Source organism: Cyrtonyx montezumae, unplaced genomic scaffold (genome assembly GCF_038088225.1).
Source record: "Cyrtonyx montezumae isolate F1298 unplaced genomic scaffold, pur_monq_1.0 scaffold_10, whole genome shotgun sequence".
In the NCBI taxonomy this organism is placed as follows: Eukaryota; Metazoa; Chordata; class Aves; order Galliformes; family Odontophoridae; genus Cyrtonyx; species Cyrtonyx montezumae.
The window spans coordinates 14712459-14730650 of NW_027071826.1; the positions used below are offsets into that span (position 1 = coordinate 14712459).

The following is an 18192-nucleotide window of genomic DNA, read 5'->3' on the forward strand; positions in this document are numbered from 1 at the left end:
ATTACATAAAACATGAAAAGCTGTCTATACAGAGCAACTCTGAACATTGATAATAGTAGAAATTTTACTGGAATACATCAAGAACAAAATTTCTGCACAGATTCCTGCAGCGCAGGGGCAAACCTATCCAGGCAACGCAACAGAAGTACCTCATAGGTTCACAAAGCAGATTGGACTACTTAAACACAACTTTTAACTCGTGATCCTACAGAGGGCAACAAATAAAATGCTTACTACTATCCTCATTCTGTCACATAACGCTGATCTGTAACTAGCATGACAGCACAAAGCAATCTGGCAGACTTCCAAACGCCAAGCCTGGCAAGGTGACGGGCAATGTGCTCTGCCAGCTGTGCAGCTTCTTCAGAAGCAACAACATGGCAAAAACTGAGTCCCTGGTTATTTTTATGACACAGATAATAACTATGGCTTGCACAGCACCTGCCAATGATTTACAAAGTTTTGATCACATCATGCTCTGGGTTTGCCCTCCCCCAGCAGCTAAACATATTCCCTGAAAACAAGAGAAGACAATTACTTGTATCAGGGTTGATCTGGACAGCTAGAACTGCAAAATTCCATAACAGAGGGCAATACTGACCTATGTTTGCTTCCCATCTTTTTAGAGAAAAGGCCACATTACGAGAACACTCTGAGGTTCCCATCCTGAAGCAGCTGGTAGCAGACCAGTTAGCCATGTACAGTGATTTTTTTTTTTTTACTGTTTTAAACCTGAATAGCTCGCCCTATGTCATCAGAAAGCACACCTTTAAAGCTGTTTCTACCGCCACACACTACTGACAGAAAAATGCAGCAGGTGACGTTTACTGGATTCCAGTGATGTCTATCTACATCCCATTTCTCTCCAGAATCTTTCAAAATCCTTCATACAACTTTTCTGCACTGAGTATTACTACTGATAACAAGAGATTACCTACCCTTCTTCGTAATTATTTCTGAGAAACACCGTGAGGCAAGTCACAGCTGAGACAAGCACACTCCACAGCTTATCCAGACAGATTAAAAAAAAAAAGAAAGGTCAACTTGGAAGCAATGACTATTAAATATATTTTGAGGTATTATCTTTGATACTAGGAACTTCTGAAGCCAACTGTTCTTTCTGCTGATCTAGAAAGATCAGGAGAGGAAGCAGTAATTTCTCGAGATTAGACTAACTGCAATAGCATTACATAAAAGCAGAACTTTAAACAAACCTTAATAAGAAATTGGCTTTCAATTTTTAAGCCATTAATCATTTTTATTAGCAAGAACTCATTTTCCAGTGATTTAAGCTGGCTCACTCTAGGGTTCTTGTTCAGATTTATACAGCTGTAAAGCAGACAAGAAAACCACTGTCCTGTGTCACAATTTTATGGTTTAGAGCTATGGTTTAGGCTCCTTGAAGAAATAGCAACTGAGTTAACTCTAAGAAGGCACTGATGAAGCTACCAACTTGAGAAACTGTTTGCTGCAAGTGCTGTCACTTCATATGTGTTGTGAAGCTCAGCCTTTGTCAGTTTATTAATAACATACAAATTATCCCTGTACTTACTAGCTGTAGAGGGGAAAAAAATTGACTTTAGAACTGTTTGTAAAAAATAGCTCTTAGAGAAGTTCGTGCCACTTCAGAAAACCTCTACTGAAAACAAGTACCACGTAAGAAAATGTTATACTACTGAAATCAATTATTTGCTCGTTACTAAAATTTGTGAACACCAGACTGCAGTTACAGACTATATTTTTGGGCAGCTGCTTTGCTCATTATCATTCAGCTGCTGAACCACAGATCCAGCTTGCACCACCTAAGAGGATTATACAACAATAGGCAGGTTATTACCGCTAAAGCTCATATGCCAAACTTGCCTCTTCATAACATTTTGAGCTTCCAGTGATCTTTCATTCAGGGAAAATAAGATACATGGCTTATTGGAAGTCCTACTCAGAAATGCTGTAATTTATTTTACTTTATATCACAGTGGTAATTTTATAACCTCTCCAGGGGAATACAATTCACAGTGTATGAAACAATTCTCCCATATCTTTATACCTCCAATATTTATCGAACTTTCCCATTCTCACTGTGCATAAGAAAACACATTTGTCAAGTCATTAATATTTAAATATTACTTTTATATTCCTCTTCCATGGTGTGCATTATAAAGCTGAAAATAACGATTGTTCAACCATCACTGAAGTGCAACCACTCCTCAGCGGAATTTCTCTGCCAGAAACACATCTACACATCCTTCAGGACAAGGAGTTAATTACATGGGTAAAATGTAGATAACTTAGATCCAAAACAACAGACTCTTTCATGCTTATGTTAATACTGATCAAGCAGTGTGACACAGACTGAGAGTTCACAACATACACTGTCTAAAAACTTAGGGAGGGTGAAATTTCAGGCTAGACATAAATCCAATGAGAAATCTACCCTGCCAGCAGACTTCTTGAGAGATTATTCTGTAAGTAAATTTGTATTGTAACAGCAGAGAGAATACTCATTTTTAAGACTAGTACTGCTCGCGTTGACATAACTCCTGTTTCCTTATTCCTATAGAACAAGGTATACACAATAGTGAGTCGCTTCCATGTTATGAATCCAATTTTAAATACCATCAGATTCTTAAAAAGCTTTTATATATCTAAGATCTAAAATTATATTTACTGGATACCTTTCTTTATCAGCTTTAACAGTGTGATCATCTTTCACCCCACCATCTTTTAGATGGGCATTGACTAGATGGTTGCACTCAAGAGAGTTGTGGTCAACAGCTCATTGTGGCATTCTGCAGGGACTGCTGTTGGGACCAGTGCTATTTAACATCTTTGTAGGTGACATGGACAATGGGATTATACCCTCAACAAGTCTGCAAATTACACCAAGCTGAGTGGTGCAGGTGACAGACTAGAGGGAAGAGATGCTATCCAGATGGACCAGGACAGGCTTGAGAGGTAGGCCCATGCCAACCTTATGAAGTACAAGGCCAAGTGCAAGGTCCTGCAGCTGTGTTGTGGCAATCCCAAGCACAAATACAAGTTTAGCAAAGAATGGCTTGAACAGCCGTGAGGAGCAAGATTTACTGGTGTTAGGTGATGAAAGATTCAATGTGAGCTGGCAACGCATGCTTCCAGCCCAGAAGGTCAACCATGTCCTGGGTTGCATCAAGAAAAATGTGACCAGCAGGCTGAGGGAGGCAATTCTGTCCCTCTACTTTGCTCCCGTGAGACCCCCACCTGGAATACCGCATCCAGTCCTGGGGCCCCTAACACAAGGACATGAATCTGCTGGAACAGATCCAGAGAGCCGTAAAGATTATCAAAGGGCTAGAGAACCTCCCCTGCAAGGACAGGCTCTTCAGCATAGAGAAGACAAGGCTCCAGGGGGACCTTACAGCAGCCTTCTAGTTCCTGAAAGGGGCCCAGATGAAAGCTGAGGTGGGACTTCTTATAAGGGCTTGCATCAACAAGACAAGGAGAAATGGCTTTAAACTGGTAGTAGATTTTGACTAGATATTAGGAAGAAATTCTTTACTGTGAGGGTAGTGAGACACTGGAACAGTTTGCTCAGAGAGCTTGTGGATGCCCCCCACCCTGGAAGCGGCTCTGAGCAACCTGGTCTAGTGGGAGTTGTCCCTGCCTACAGCAGGGGGCTAGAACGAGATGATCTCAAAGGTCCCTTCCAATGCAAACTCTGAAAATTAGACAGAAGTTCAATTCTTGTTTAAAAAAACCACATTGTTTAAAAAAATAAATTAATAACATAGCAGAGAATGGATAGCAGAATAGATAGCACTCGTGGGAATTTGTTTCAGTTTCACACTGCTTACAAATAATGAATGCATAGCCAAGAAGCACACACCCATTCAGAGTGCAGCTGTAGCCTGTGAAGTGACCAAACACGTTCCGTCTTCCTCCTCCTTCCTCCCATCAGAAACTGCCCACAAATCCAGATGCCTATCATCCTACATGCCAGCTTCCACAGACTCATTTCATCACACTCACGCTGAATAAACTGTTAGCTGTTTAGCTCATACTTGAGCCTTTTTCTAAGTGATGACACTAACTTGTGGTTCTCATCTTTAACAGGAGGCTTGGTAATAGAGCACGCTAAGCTGTTAAACTCAGTAGAATTAGAACCAGATTTATGATTGTGCTGCCTTTTCATTATCTCTTTCTTAACAGCATTATTTGTAGTTTGATTCCCATTTCCTAAGTTTGCCATTTTTTGTTACTTATTCCAGTACTGCCTTCAGTGACCTCTGCCCACCCCCAGACCCCATGTTAAAAGTTCTAAGGCCAGTATTATTATGTACCAAGTAATAACTTTATAAAAGTTCATTAGTATCAACAATAGTAATACAATAGTATTAAGCAGTAAGCATCCCAAATCATGTAGATTTACATAGCATTGCTACAAAACAGCTAAAAAAACAAAGCATTTCTAAGAAGTTCTGGCTGTCAGTATAATTGAAAACATTTTTCTATACTGATGCCAAAGAAGTGTTGAGCTTTTAGTCAATCCCAGACAAGAAGTTTTGTGTAACAAAAATACATTCTCACTCAATATTTTCAAGTGTTTTACATTTTTAGTATCTAGTTCTAGAAGCTTGGGTATTTTGTACTTTGCTTTTTTTCTCTTTGAAATGTGGACTTTAATTTCAAGTTACTATTTTACCCAGAATATCTTGTAAATCAGATAAAAACTATTAGCTGAAAAACAAATTATAAGGCAAATTACCTTTTCACTGATAGCCCACAGGGCTGGGTTTGTTTGTTTCTTTGCCCCTTTGCCAAAATATTTTATTTAAACATAAAGACAGAGAGCACACATTACATTGCTGTTGTATGTAAAAACAAGCAAAAGGTAAGTTGTAGGTAAAGTTGTAGGTAAAAACAACCTTCCACTACCAAAATGGGTGCATCATAGGTGGATGGGGGAAAATGGAATTAAACCCTCAAGAGGCTATTTATATGCATAAATTAATTTCTGAGAAACTAAATCAGACAAAACTGCTCATCTTTGTTAGGTAAAGTAAGTTCATGCAACTAGTATGAAATATGGCACAAATGCATTAGGTATACCCCATGAACTCAGATATCAAGATAAAGGATCCTGAACTTGATTTATGGCACTCTGAACAAACAGCAGTGTGTACACAAAGGCTTCAGTGTTCAAAGCTATTAAAAATAAAAACAAGATATTTTACAGTTGGCATAACTCTGCAAAAGCTAGAAGGTACAAATACAGTAAGTTTGTACAGAAGTTACCCTGAAGCACATAACTGCCAGATTTTAAGATGCCTGACTACAATCTTCTGTCTTCTTAACTTACCTTTTCAAAGTAATTTTTTGATCCTGCAGATTTAATACTTCATACAGAATATGAAATGCTGTACTGGAACAAGTCAGTAAGAGGAGACAAGAAAGATGCAGTCAGATTAACTCTGGGGGAACATACAGGTAGACAACTTTAAGTGGGTTGTTAAAAATGTATTTTAACTGAACCCCATGTAAAAAAAGAAAGAACAAAAGAAACCACAAGACAACTCAAGGCTTTTCTGTAAATCAAACTTGTTGAAACAAAAAATAAAAATAAAAAAGCAAAAACAAGAAAACAAAGATGTCACAATTCCCTACCTAATCTTATTTGACAACAGAAGAATGACTTGTCTATTCTGCAGTCTTTGGCAGGGAATCTAACAAATCAAAGCATGTTCTATCAAGAGAACCCCTCCTGAGAAACATGGTCATAAACTCATTTGTAACACGTTATGTAGAAGACAAGTAACTAGTTTGGAAGTCGAGAACATGGAACGTACCAACACATTTACGAAGAGCAACAGTGGCCGTTATTTACATGTTCAGGAAAATTAACTGTTCTTTATGAATTACTTTTCCCCTGTATAAATTAGAAAATTACAAAAAGTCCAGAGAGAAATCCTCCGCATATTCAGAAGTTCAAGAGAAAACACCTTTGAGGTGCTTCCTTTAGACAATGGCATATTGCTTATATAGAAGTTCTCTTATCCTATAGAAGTCCTGGCAGAGACAGCCTTCCAATCCAATGCGCCCCGTTTCAGTCTGAAACAAAAAGACATTTTAATGTAATATCTTTACACTAACACGAAACTTAGTTTTCATTTAGAATATTATTTACCCAAGATTTTAAGACACAGATCACCTACCCTCCGAACAGCCACCATATTGTTGCACACAAGCACTCCTCCTACGAACTCAGCCTGAATTCCTTCTCGCAAGAGAACTTGCTTGAAGTCAGACAGTCTTGGCTCATTCATAAACACAGACTGATGTCCAGGAACCTTTAAACAACATACACAGTTTTTATCTTCTGCTACTTATTACCTTTCACTTTTCCAAAGATCTTCTCATCATTGTGTTGGCAACAGCATGGCCTATAGACAGACCACAGAACTACAAAGGAGAAAATCAGTTCTATTTCTGTCCACTTGCAGCAAGACAGTTCCAGGATGGAAAGCCTTAGAAGTCATCTGGCAAGAAGAAGACTTCTTTCTGCACTCACGTACTTCTGTGACGGTTGTCACCAATCTGAAGAGACTTTAGAGATGTCTCATGTTTACCTAGCTCCTGGAACAGACTACATTCAAGACTCTGCAACCATATATTAAGTAATTCTAGGATTAGAAAGTACTTCATTCATTAACTGAATAAATTAAATTCTCTATTCACACATGCAAGTATTTACATTTAAGAGAAATATCATGGAAAAAAAAAGAGCTCTCAGATCGTTCATAGAGGAAGAGATGTGCGAATTTCAAAGACATGTATTTCTATTTAAGTAGACATCTCCCATAGTATCAACAAAATATAATAGAACCCAGGATGGACTAAATATCAATTGATTTAAAAGTCTAGAAGTATTAATTATGAATATGGAACGTTAAGATCTTATATTCACAAATAGATGATAACAGCACTATTGGATGAAATTGATTATGCTTGCTGAAAAGCTTAAAATCTGAAACAATAGTAACAGTACTAGAATATGGAACTCAAAAAAAAGTCTAATCCAGGAAAGTTTCTGTACCTCATGAGGTGGCAGAGGTTCCAAAGTAGGAATGATTTCACTCTCCTCACACATCTCCTTATCATCGTCACCAAAGAGACTTTTCATAGCTTTCTGCTGTGCGATGACACTAGAGTCTGAAGAAGGCATATCCACTTGCATCTCTACGTCCTCATCTTCCCTCAGCTCTCCCTCTTCCAAAATAACTCCAGTATCCACTTTTGAAACCCGCATGTCCAGGACACCATCTATCCAAGCCAACTCAGCATCCTTGGCTTTACAGAACTGAAGTGAGCTGACAAGGGAATCTTTTAACCTGACCTGGGTGGCACAAAAATAAAAGTGGTATTGGTTTGATGGGAAAAACAAAACAGATTCTTATTTCATGCTTTTAAAATCAGCTGTTTTTCTTTCACTGTCTCTCTACATGGGTTTGGTTCCTAGTCTTTTGGGGAAGGAAAGAAAAAAAATGCTGCCTTTGAGGCAAGATATCCTACACTTACAAAATATAATTGGTATAATCTCTTATCAGCAGACAACCAGTAGAAGTACACCTGCAAAACAAGTCAGACTCACTGGATAAACTGAGCCTGTTTTCAAACTAGTGTGTGTGGCCAAGGGGTTCTTCAGTTGGCCTGAGTAAATTTAAGGAAAAAGTCTAAAAATACATCCAAGGTTACTCAATTTCAACCTTCTAAAAAACAATATTTTATTGCAAAAAGTGACAGTGTTGATATCAGACTTTAAGCCATCAAAATATTATTTTACTCTAATTCCTCCAGCACATTCCAAGATGTGAACTAATTAAATAAGCCCTACCCTGGAAGGCTGCTATCCACATGAGATGGTGTACGATCACAATAGAGGAATCAAGGCTGCCACTGCACAAATGAAATTGCAATTCACTATCTGCAGCACAATCCAACCAAAAGACATCAGGATTCTGATATCCAGCTTTCATCTATTATCTTCTAATTCAATGTCTCCAGAGCACTCCATCTGCTCAGACAGCCTCCAACAAGGAAAAGATATATTAAAAATCCCCGAATCTATGAAGATTGAATTTCTACTTCATGAACAACAACAAAATTGAAATGAAATATAGAGCTATTATAGTTTAATTCAGATAAATACTTTGTGAAAAATTGTAACTCTGTCATTTCTTACACACTAGCAATACGAAAAAAACCCCACGAAATTCTGCAGTCTTAAGAATGTCAGAACAAGGTAATTTTGAAAACCTTGGAAGAAGAAAGTTCCAGTTAAACAGGTTTTCATCTGGAAAGCGCCAAAAATACCCCTTTCATTCAACAATTCTGGTGATGCTTTCAGATTAATTTTAAAAGGATAGAAGGAATAAAGGACTGATGCCTCAACTGCATGCAAAATGCTTTCCTCTAAACTATTTGGGTACAAAGAGTCCAATATATGGATTTTTATTCTTTTTCTCTCTAAGGTTTCTATTGAAAATCCAAAAATAAATTCAAATTTCAAGTCTCATACAGCAGTACTTTAAATATAGACATGATAAAGCTATTAAGACTTGAGTGAAACAAACTGATTCTCCCATAGACATAAGCATGGCCTTCTGCACTACAGGTTACGTTTTGTTTTAAACACTTATGAGAAACATTCACTTGAGCATAGGAGAACGCTTACACGTGAAAAAAAGAGCTGTTAATGTCAAAATCAAGTTTTGAAAAATTTTGCACATGAAAAATTTTGCAACTCCTCTAACCAAAAACCTGAAGGCTAAATAAACAAGTCTGCCACTACAGCTCTACTACAGTGCCTAGTACTTGTATATACAAGTAACAAATTCTAGTACCCTACCTGGTAAATATGAGTTTCACTGGTTGCATCTACAGTTTCATGTAGTTTCGGCATGTACACTTTAATATCTTTTCCACCAAAAGCTCTGCAACATTCTGCAAGGTCCTGGCTGGCTTCAGGTGGTCCGTGGACAATGATTAGTTGTCTCGGTTTCATTTGGTTAATTATTTTTTTAATTGAATCCCCATCTGAGCGTCCTTCATAGTCGATATAGGTAACCCTGGCTCTAGTTTAAAGAAAACAAACCACCAACAAAAATGGAAATGAACAAAATCACATATTTTAAAAGATAAATGTTTTTGAGATAAATTTAAAAATGAAAAATATTGCAAAAAATTATTCTACATCAGAATAAAATGTCAGCAAAAGGTACATTATAGATCATTAAAATACAGATTCGTAAAATATCAGTAAGTATACACACATTTAACACTGTAAATGCCCAAAATTTATTTACATAGCTAACAAAACACACCTGAGAGTAAGTACAGCCTTTACCAATAGACTATATTTGAATATTTGTACTGTTGCATCACTTGCTTTTCCCTTCCCCACTTGTCCTCACACAGGGAACAAACTGCCTACTTCATAAGAGAAGGTGCCATACGATTCTCTAGCATACTCCCAAAAAGATCAGCAAAAAACTATTTATTATTAACCTAGTGAAGAGCAGGACCATTTCCACTTCCTTAACTCCAAACTAGCCTTTTGCCCAGTTTGCACAGTAGTATTCACACCACCATTCTAACAGAATGCATAAAGGCTCATAAAACTCAAGACTCACTGGGTACATTCACAGCTGCATGCAATTCAGTACAGCACACAACACTTCTCCGAGAAGAATTCTGCAGAGCTCCCTACAAGGAACAGTATCAGCACACACAAAGTAGCTCCAAATAATCCTCTAGTAGCTGAGACTGGAGGAAGGATTCAGGAGATGTACAGTACTGGAATTGACCCATAATCCCTTTTATAGCACACAGGTAACAGGTAGAAGAAGAACACAACAGAAGCTGAAATACATGCATTATTAATAGCCCAATACTGTGCTAGCATAGATTTCTTTCTAATCCTGCAGAAGACACTCATGTTGCATGAAAAATATAGGGAGCTGCTATCTAGTCTCACAATGTTATTAAAACAAACAATTTCTATTTTCTTCTCTTGGCTCTGAAATTACTAAAAACAAGAACAAAGCCACTCACTTAATTTCCATGGACTCTGTTGCTGAAATACATTTGGTAGGAACATCTGATAAATCCTGGTCCATTGGCTCCTCTCCATTTGTCAAACCAGATTCTAACTTGCTTTTTTCTTCTTCTGTTGCCTGAAGTTCTGGAACAAGAAAGTCTTCGGGTCTAAAGGAAGGAAGGCATTCTGCCTTTAACAGTCTTACAGTAAATCCAAAGCACTACACAGTATAGAAACAAGCAGTGCTGACATAACTACTGAGTTAAAATTTTTAATGTTAACAATCGAATCATGCTTTCCTTAAATAATTCCACATATGAGCTGAGCTCATTTGGAAAAATGTCACCTTTGTATCTTAAAAGAAAAAAGAACTTTGATATCTTGCAGAATACTATTAAGTTAAGGGTTTCTACCATTATTAGTCATAAAAATAGGACAAATGTAAAAATAGGACAAATGTTGCCAGATCTTTCTAGCTTGCATGATGCTCCTTAATGAAATTCCATATGTTTTTCAAAATTATGTGGAGTATAAAGCAGAAATACTTTTGAACTACTTCACAGCTATTATATGTTACTAAGCATTACCACTGCTCTCCCCACATACTTGATAATCTCGCCATATTCATCCCATTTAATTCTTTCTTCAGGGGCTGGAAACATTGGATAAGATTTCTTTGCCTGTTTGAAGAAGCTTCCTTTCCGGCTACCTTCACCTTTCATCATCAAATCATGTTTGGTCTTATGCACAGTTGGCTGATCAATATCTTCTTCGGCATCACTCTCATCACTGGAATCGATATCTGCCCTGAAATAGTATTCCAAGAACAACAACTTTGTCTTTTTTCTTCAAGTTTAGTATTACAAAAACACTCTGACTGGACAGTGATAGTTAATAAGGACAAGGGCAGTAAATGTATCCATGAAATCATTCACAAAGCTCAGACAAAACAGGTGTATAGTAAGAGCAGATTAAAGACAGCCACTGATTAAAGACAACCATTCCTGAGTCCTTGATGCACTCAGACAAACCTATCAAAACTATGATTTTCACTTATCCATGTAAACAGCTGAAACATCAGGCTGAACATGCATCTCAACTCTGACAGCAGCAGAACACAACAGCTACTATACTTACTCTTTAGACTGCTCTAACTTCTTCGCTGCTTCTTTCTTTAGTTTCTCCTTTTCTAGGTATTCTTCAAGTTCTTTTCCTTCCAACTTAACACGTCTTCTCAACTTACAAATAAAGTAAAAATCAGTTTCTGTGAGTAGCTGACTTGTTTTTAATACTTCTACACACTACCAGTAAGATAACAATTATATTTAAGTGCCAAGGACAAATACAATCTTGTCCTTTATGTAACAAGTTACATAACATGTGGCACCCTAGCATGCCAACACCACATTATCAATTAGTACAGACTATACGAGAACGTAAGATTACTTCTTAAGTAAGAAAATCAACTCATTTTACAATAGTTCCTTAAAATATCCTGAGGAAATATCTCCCTTCTTGAGGAAATATCTCCCTTCAATAACTAAATGCAAATACTTCAAGGTGAGCAGTTACTTTTTGACCTTTGTGTCACTAATGCGAACAGAAGAAAGTGGCAAAATTACACAACAGCTGGCAAAAAACATCAGCCCTTGTTTCTTTTTTTTTTTTTCAGAACAAATTAAGACCACAGGTCACACCAGATAATGTTCAGTTCTAGTAATACTGTAACTGAACCAAATCAACCTAAAACTGAAAGCAAGTTGCTTCATCAGGACTGAAATGATTACTGGGATCACAAAGGACTCCCAGAAATCACCAGTATTTACTGGAGTAAAGCAGGCACAGCTATACTATTTGAACATAATTTGATAGCATATAATTGATAAATTTCACTTAAATCTGGTAATATGCACTCATTTGATTCGATTCTCCCCTAATCCAAAATCAAAGCAGTTCCCAGAAAGAATAATCCATCCATACTGGGATCTGCATCTAAACTGTACACAGAACTTTTTATAACATAACAAGACAAAAAGCATTGTCTAAAGATAAATGTTTAAAAGCAACTCCAACCTCACCTCATTATGCACTCATTCAATCATAGCAAAAAAAAATTTTGCACTTTCTACTAAGACTTGTCTTACATGAAGTGTTAAGGATGAATTCATCTGTGCAACATACTCATTTCAGATTTCCTTCTGCCACTAGAAGCATTTTCAGCAGGTAACAAAAAAGAACTAGATTCAATTTTACATATAATCCTCCAGATAGTCCACCACAAAAACTTTAATTTTTACCTCAATATCTATAACTTTTTCAGAAGGATTATCAATCAGGAACCGTGCTAATGTTCCAGGTGTGGTACGGTAAGTTAAAATTATAGAGTTCTTGGAATCCTGGCACCACTGAATGAAAAGATCTCTCGAAAACCCACATTCTAAATCAGGCTGGCTGGCAAGGACAACTTTTGGACTCGGCACTCGAGCCAAGTCTGACAGACTATGACATAAGGAGAGATGGCGGAACTGGAAAGGATTGTTTCTCTTGTCTTCAAAGCACCTCATCAATTTATCGCTCATCCATTCCACCTAGAAAACAGTATTAAGACAAAGTTACCTACAGGAATACAAGCTAGGTAAAAAATGTACAACCTGACATGAAGCAGAGGAATTAAATACTCATGATTACAAAGTTTCTCAGCATGTGCAGAAATAACACAGGGTAAACAACACAAATCTAAATCCACCCTTTTCATAGTTATAAATTTTAACAAGTTTGGGGATCAAAAAAGAAAACAAATGAATATCAAGAAGTATGGCAGTAGCCATGACTGGACTCTGTGTAACTTGATCAGAAAGAAAAATACTCACTTCAGAAAAACACCCACAATAGAATAAGGACAACACCTTTAGCCACTTCTTACTGCTAAAAAGAAATCTAAAATTAAAGAACTCTTGAATACACATCCACAAGATGTGCATCCCACAAGATCCACATATGCTACCACAGTCAAAATTTATTTCAAAATTAAAACAAACCTGTGATTTAGAGAACTCCACGACATTGTAGCTGACGTTATTCAAAAGTGCTAGAGAGTAGACTCCTAATCCTGCATCTTTCGTTCTCCAGATCTGATCAAGAAGCTGAGCAAGTTCCAGAACTCTGCCAGCTGTATCCACAGCTATTAGCACATTTCCATCACCTCGTAATGTCTCCAAAACATTAGCTAAGAAGAGTTAAAATGGAAAGAACTACTTATACTTTGAACCACAACTAGAGCTCTGAAGATCCCACCACCTTGATTACTAACTTTTAATATAAACAAATCTTAAAAACAAAATCAGTAAAATGGAGATTAACAGAAGTGTATGCTAAGGAAGGTCATTTAGAAGTTCCTTAATGCAAATATTAATGGGTAAAATCCACCATTTCACATACACCTCTATATAGGGTGCAATTCATAGTTTTTATGAAATCATTTTCCCCCCAGGATTAGTACCATCAGGAAAAAGCAATTCAGTATGATATATTTGAGTCAAGATCCTTAATTTAGATGTCAGTAAACATCTTACAAAAAAACCAAACAATTTACAGTGGCTAATAAGTCAAGTTACTGCTATCTTGAGCCACAAACAGAATACATACTCAGTAGCTGTTCGTCCCTTTGCTTCCTCCTGGGTTGTACATAAGTAGCATTAAACGAATCCGTAATAAGCAATGAAGGCCTACTCAACATTTCCAATGAACATCCGTTGAGATGGCTGTGGAAAAAAGGCCAGAACTCACTGTCTGCATTTTTATTTCACAAGGAAAAAAAATAAGACAGCGAGCATCAACAGTTTTGCATGTAGGTGTCAATAGAGGAAAAAAACAGGGTCTCACAAGCAAATTGAAGATCTGCTTAAGGAAAATACTTCAGGCCAAGAATAAGAAGACAATCAAAGTCTGATTACATAAGTAATACCGAGGAGGTGAACATAGTATAAATATTTACATTTGATAATAAATACTGAAAATTTCTAGCAAAAACAGTTTCAGTTGAGCCCATTTTTCTCCCTTCCTCTTTTCTCACTCCCTGAAAGTCTCTTTAAAGTAATTTCAATTAAGGCTCCCCAAGACTGTGGTCACAACACCAAGCATGCCAGGGTTCAAGGAGTATTTGACCAAGCTCTCAGACATGGGGCTTGAATGCTGGGTGGTCCAGTGTGGAGCCAGCAGTTGGATTCAATGATCCCTGTGGGACCTTTTCAACTCTGGTTATTCTGCAATTCTTTTCTTCAGCTTAAATTGGGTAAGATGCATATTACAAACCATAGTAACAAATACTAACAAGTATAACTTATTTCAATATGTGTTTTCTTGACTTTTTTCCTCTCCTAAATAAGCATCTTATGGGAGGAAGACAGGACATGAGAAGTATCCTGTCAGTTTTCTGTCTAAGATGGAAGAAAACACGTATTTTTCTTTAACATTCCCCAGGAATTTCAAAACCATAAACTTTCTTAAATCTTAAATATCCAGTAGTCAAGCAGTAATTTATAAGAATTCAACACTCATCAACAACTTGATCTATAGCCCCCAGGATTTTTTTTTAGAAAGTAAAGACTGTGTATCCCAACCCTAAAAACAACTACACTGTATGGTTATATTACAAATTCCATCTTAATGGATTGAATTTGAGTACATTTTTTTAAGAATTCCTCTTTTTTCTAAGTCAAGTAAGATCCTGAGAAACAAAAAACAGTTTGTAGTAACTGTTTTCTACAAGACAAAGAAGTTGTGTGATTTTTCTTCTTAAAATTACAAGAAAAGTCTTTCAAAATTACATGATACAAATGCTTTCTGAATGTTTCTTGCTTCAATTTAAAATAAATATTAACAGAATGAAGAAACAGGGCTAAAGCTCATTCAAATTCACTGATACAAATGCAATTAAAATTAGTGGTGGTCTTATATCTGAAATGGCACTTACATAGTTACTTATCACACCAATTATGCACACCTAACACATCAGAGAAAGATAGATGGTTACACTGAACTTACATCTCCCTCTTGTGGTTGAAATCAACTGCATAAACAATCTCTTCCTCCCCATCTTTGACAATCTTCCAAATCGTGCCTCCTATCATGTGACCTGCAGGCAATGGAGTGATGGACAGACCGTGTCCTTTGCCTACAAAAAAGAAAGCTCTCCTAGATCTCTCTCAATATCTCATGCAGATCAGATCATATGTGAAAATCTATTATGCTAAACAATAGGTAGGTAAGTAGATAAACTGCAAAGCTATCACTTGGAAAAAAGTCAAATGAGGTATGAAGATCAGTAACATCTCCCTCCTTCTATCTAACCAGGAACTTCATGTTACAACACTTTTTTTCCAATTCATTTCTACTCTGCTTCCAGAAGAAGAGAGCCAAGTGAATATCACCTCCCACCAGTACCGGGAGGCACTGCCAAGCTGCTCTAGCCACATAATCTAAACAGCAGCAAGTTATGTCAGAAAACAAATACATCACGTGAAGGCAAGTAAGCTGGTGAAAAGCTGACTCTTCCCTGGTTAACAATTAGAACACAAAATACTATCTTAGATGCACCAATCAAAGCTAAGTCACTTCCACTAAATAGGAAAAAAGTGTTTTAAGCAGTAGTTCCCTAAATTGCCTATCAGACATAAAAGTTGGCAGCACAGACAAAGCATTGCTACAAATACTTTGGAAAAGGTCAGCAGCCTTTCAAGAACGGCATCCCATTTCTACTTTTCCAAATTACAGGACAAGAATTCCAGCAAGCAGCAGCATTCAAGAACTGGGAGATACTACATCACAGAGAAAACTGATCAGATTACTTGTGTATCTGGGCAAGAACAGGCCTCCATTTCACTCTGATCTTTAAATTCAGCAAGAGTGTAAAGATGCTGATTCTCTGGATGTCACTGTACCAAACAATAAGCTACATTAAGTATGATCCAGAGTCTGCGAAGTCCTCAATCAACCACACGTTAAAACTTAATACCCACACATTTTCTTATGTGTTAACAGTTCCAAAGTATGAATAAATGCCTTCTAGAGACGAGAAGAAGTTTCAAGAGAACCCATCTACCTTGGCATAACCTTCTTCTCATTAAATGGAAATTCTACAGACTGCTGCATTACTGAAGCAAATATTTGGCTGATGTAGACTGATACCTACTGAATTCAGACTTGCAAAATGCACAACATTCAAAAAACACACAGCTTTTATAAAGTTAACTAAACTATTAGTGAAAGGGAACAGAATGACTAAAAGTAATCTATCAAAACTTTTGCTGACAGAACTTTACCTTTCAAGTTGACAATCTGAGAGAACTTTAGCTGTTGTATCTTATCAAATGCTGCATCTACATCATCCAAAGTAAAGAGTGTGAAATCTTCAGTATTATGGCGAGACTACAACAAATAAGCACAGAACATTGAAAAACTTGAGCCCTCTACCTTATCAGCAATGCTGAGTATTAAAGTGTGAACCTAAGGATACCTGATAGAGATCATACATAAACATCTGTCCCATTTTATACACAGGAATAGTTGCATAAATGGCACAATTCAATCCCATTTTTCCAACTGCATATGGAAGAGCACCAAGGTGTAGAGGGTCAGGATGAGAAAGGAGAACAGCATCAACCTGGTGTACATGTCTACAAAAGAAGGACAGCAGAAGATGGTGAAGAGTTCCATATGGAATGACATACTTCCTACCATGACTGCTTTGAGATCAACTGCACAGTATGAACACCAGTCACAAGTTGGGCTGAAGGACTCAAAGCTTTCTGGTCCCTTACATAGTAACTGGAGCACACACATTCTTCTTGCTGACTACTATTAAAAAGGGAATTGTATTTAACTGCTTCTAGGTAAGACACCTGAGACATCTTAGAAGCTAATACACAATAATCCTCAGTTCAACAACATCAAATTCAAAGAGTGTTAGTGAAAATATAAAAACAGCATCACAAAGCTTAGTTTTGTTCTAGAACTTCAGTGTTTCAGTAATTTACCCATAATAAACTGCTGTGATAGGAAAGCTCAAAAATGTAAACACAAAAAGCTAAGCACTGACTTCTATTAAAGTTTATTTCACGACTGGCTGAGATACCAGCAGAAGCTGGTTTTTAGACTGAGCAAGCAAGCAAACCAATACAAAACAACCTATCAAAGCTCAAAACAGTTTGAGAGCTAGTAAATAATGAGTCACATTGAATTTTAAAAATAATAACAAAATAAATAAACACTGAATATACTTGAGCAGTATGTATTTTATACATAAATATATAATCCCCTTCACGCAAAACATTTTTCAACCCAAGATCAACTTCGGGTGTAAAAATACATATGTCAGAAGTTATTTTGAAAGCTTTCAGGAAACAAAAGGCACATTTAAAGTGCACAAAATACTCACTTCTTTAGGGAATCAATAATATCCATAGAAAAGTTCTCATCCCAGCCACAGTCCAACAGAAACCGAAACTCATCCACTTGCAGTAGGTAGCACAGGGCAGACTCCTCCTGCACTCCCGAGAGCGTGGTCAGCTTGATAATGGACGTCATCCTTCAGTCCAAGCGTCTGATCCCGTAAAGAGCTGATCTGAGCGGGGGAAAACACTGTGTTACTGCGTAACTCAAAGCTAAATATTTATTCAGAAAAGCCAGAAATCAAGAGATAGAGCTGCCTCTGCTAACGTTTCTGAGGGCATACATGACAACGGCGTGATGTTGAGTACAGCAGCTGGATACCTATCGATAAGTTACAGATAGGATCCTTGAGGGCCTTCCGCTATTAGAAAGGGATCGGAGTTTATCAGAACTTGGCACAGAACGTTAACAAATGACCGCAGACGGTGCGGCGCTGCCACAGCCGCGGCCCTCCAGGCCCTGCGGCAGCCGGACAGGGCCTGCCGCTCGGAATGGGCCCTGGGAGAATCAAGAGCATGAAGAAAAGGACGAGCGTAGCGAGCACCGCTCGAGCTCTCCACCGCTCGGCTCCGCAGCGGTGCCATCTCCCCGCCGCTACCTGCCTCGCACGGCCTCACTACGCGCACCGCAGCGCGCCAACACAGCCACCGCCCGTCGCGCTGCCGGCCGCC

General features: G+C 37.7%; 1 protein-coding gene across 2 annotated transcripts; it reads right to left on the reverse strand.

The window, feature by feature from the left end:
* Window positions 1-5751: 5751 nt before the first annotated feature.
* On the reverse strand, window positions 5752-18191 carry CPSF2 (cleavage and polyadenylation specific factor 2). Of its 2 annotated transcripts, XM_065751059.1 has the most exons (15): window positions 18120-18191; window positions 17508-17693; window positions 16587-16746; window positions 16393-16498; window positions 15116-15245; window positions 13718-13833; window positions 13111-13298; window positions 12370-12660; window positions 11210-11310; window positions 10679-10879; window positions 10087-10239; window positions 8882-9107; window positions 7070-7369; window positions 6189-6323; window positions 5752-6084 (listed from the first exon to the last, which is right to left on the reverse strand). In XM_065751059.1, exons 2-15 carry the CDS (start codon window positions 17654-17656, stop codon window positions 5992-5994), a joined length of 2349 nt encoding a protein of 782 aa, XP_065607131.1. In that variant the 5' UTR covers window positions 17657-17693; window positions 18120-18191; the 3' UTR covers window positions 5752-5991. The 2 variants fall into 2 exon arrangements, with proteins under 2 accessions (XP_065607131.1, XP_065607141.1); XM_065751069.1 differs by lacking the exon at window positions 18120-18191 and having other exon boundaries at window positions 17508-18081.
* Between the last annotated feature and the right edge of the window lies 1 nt (window position 18192).

Excerpts from the sequence above, each read along its gene's own strand:
- CPSF2 (XM_065751059.1), bottom strand. The coding sequence starts at position 17,656 with ATGACGTCCATTATCAAGCTGACCACGCTCTCGGGAGTGCAGGAGGAG. Across the intron at positions 11,311-12,369 it reads AAAAAGTTATAGATATTGAG|TTGAGAAGACGTGTTAAGTT; the intron begins GTAAAAATTAAA and ends TTTATTTGTAAG. Across the intron at positions 9,108-10,086 it reads ACAGAGTCCATGGAAATTAA|AGCCAGGGTTACCTATATCG; the intron begins GTGAGTGGCTTT and ends TCTTTAAACTAG.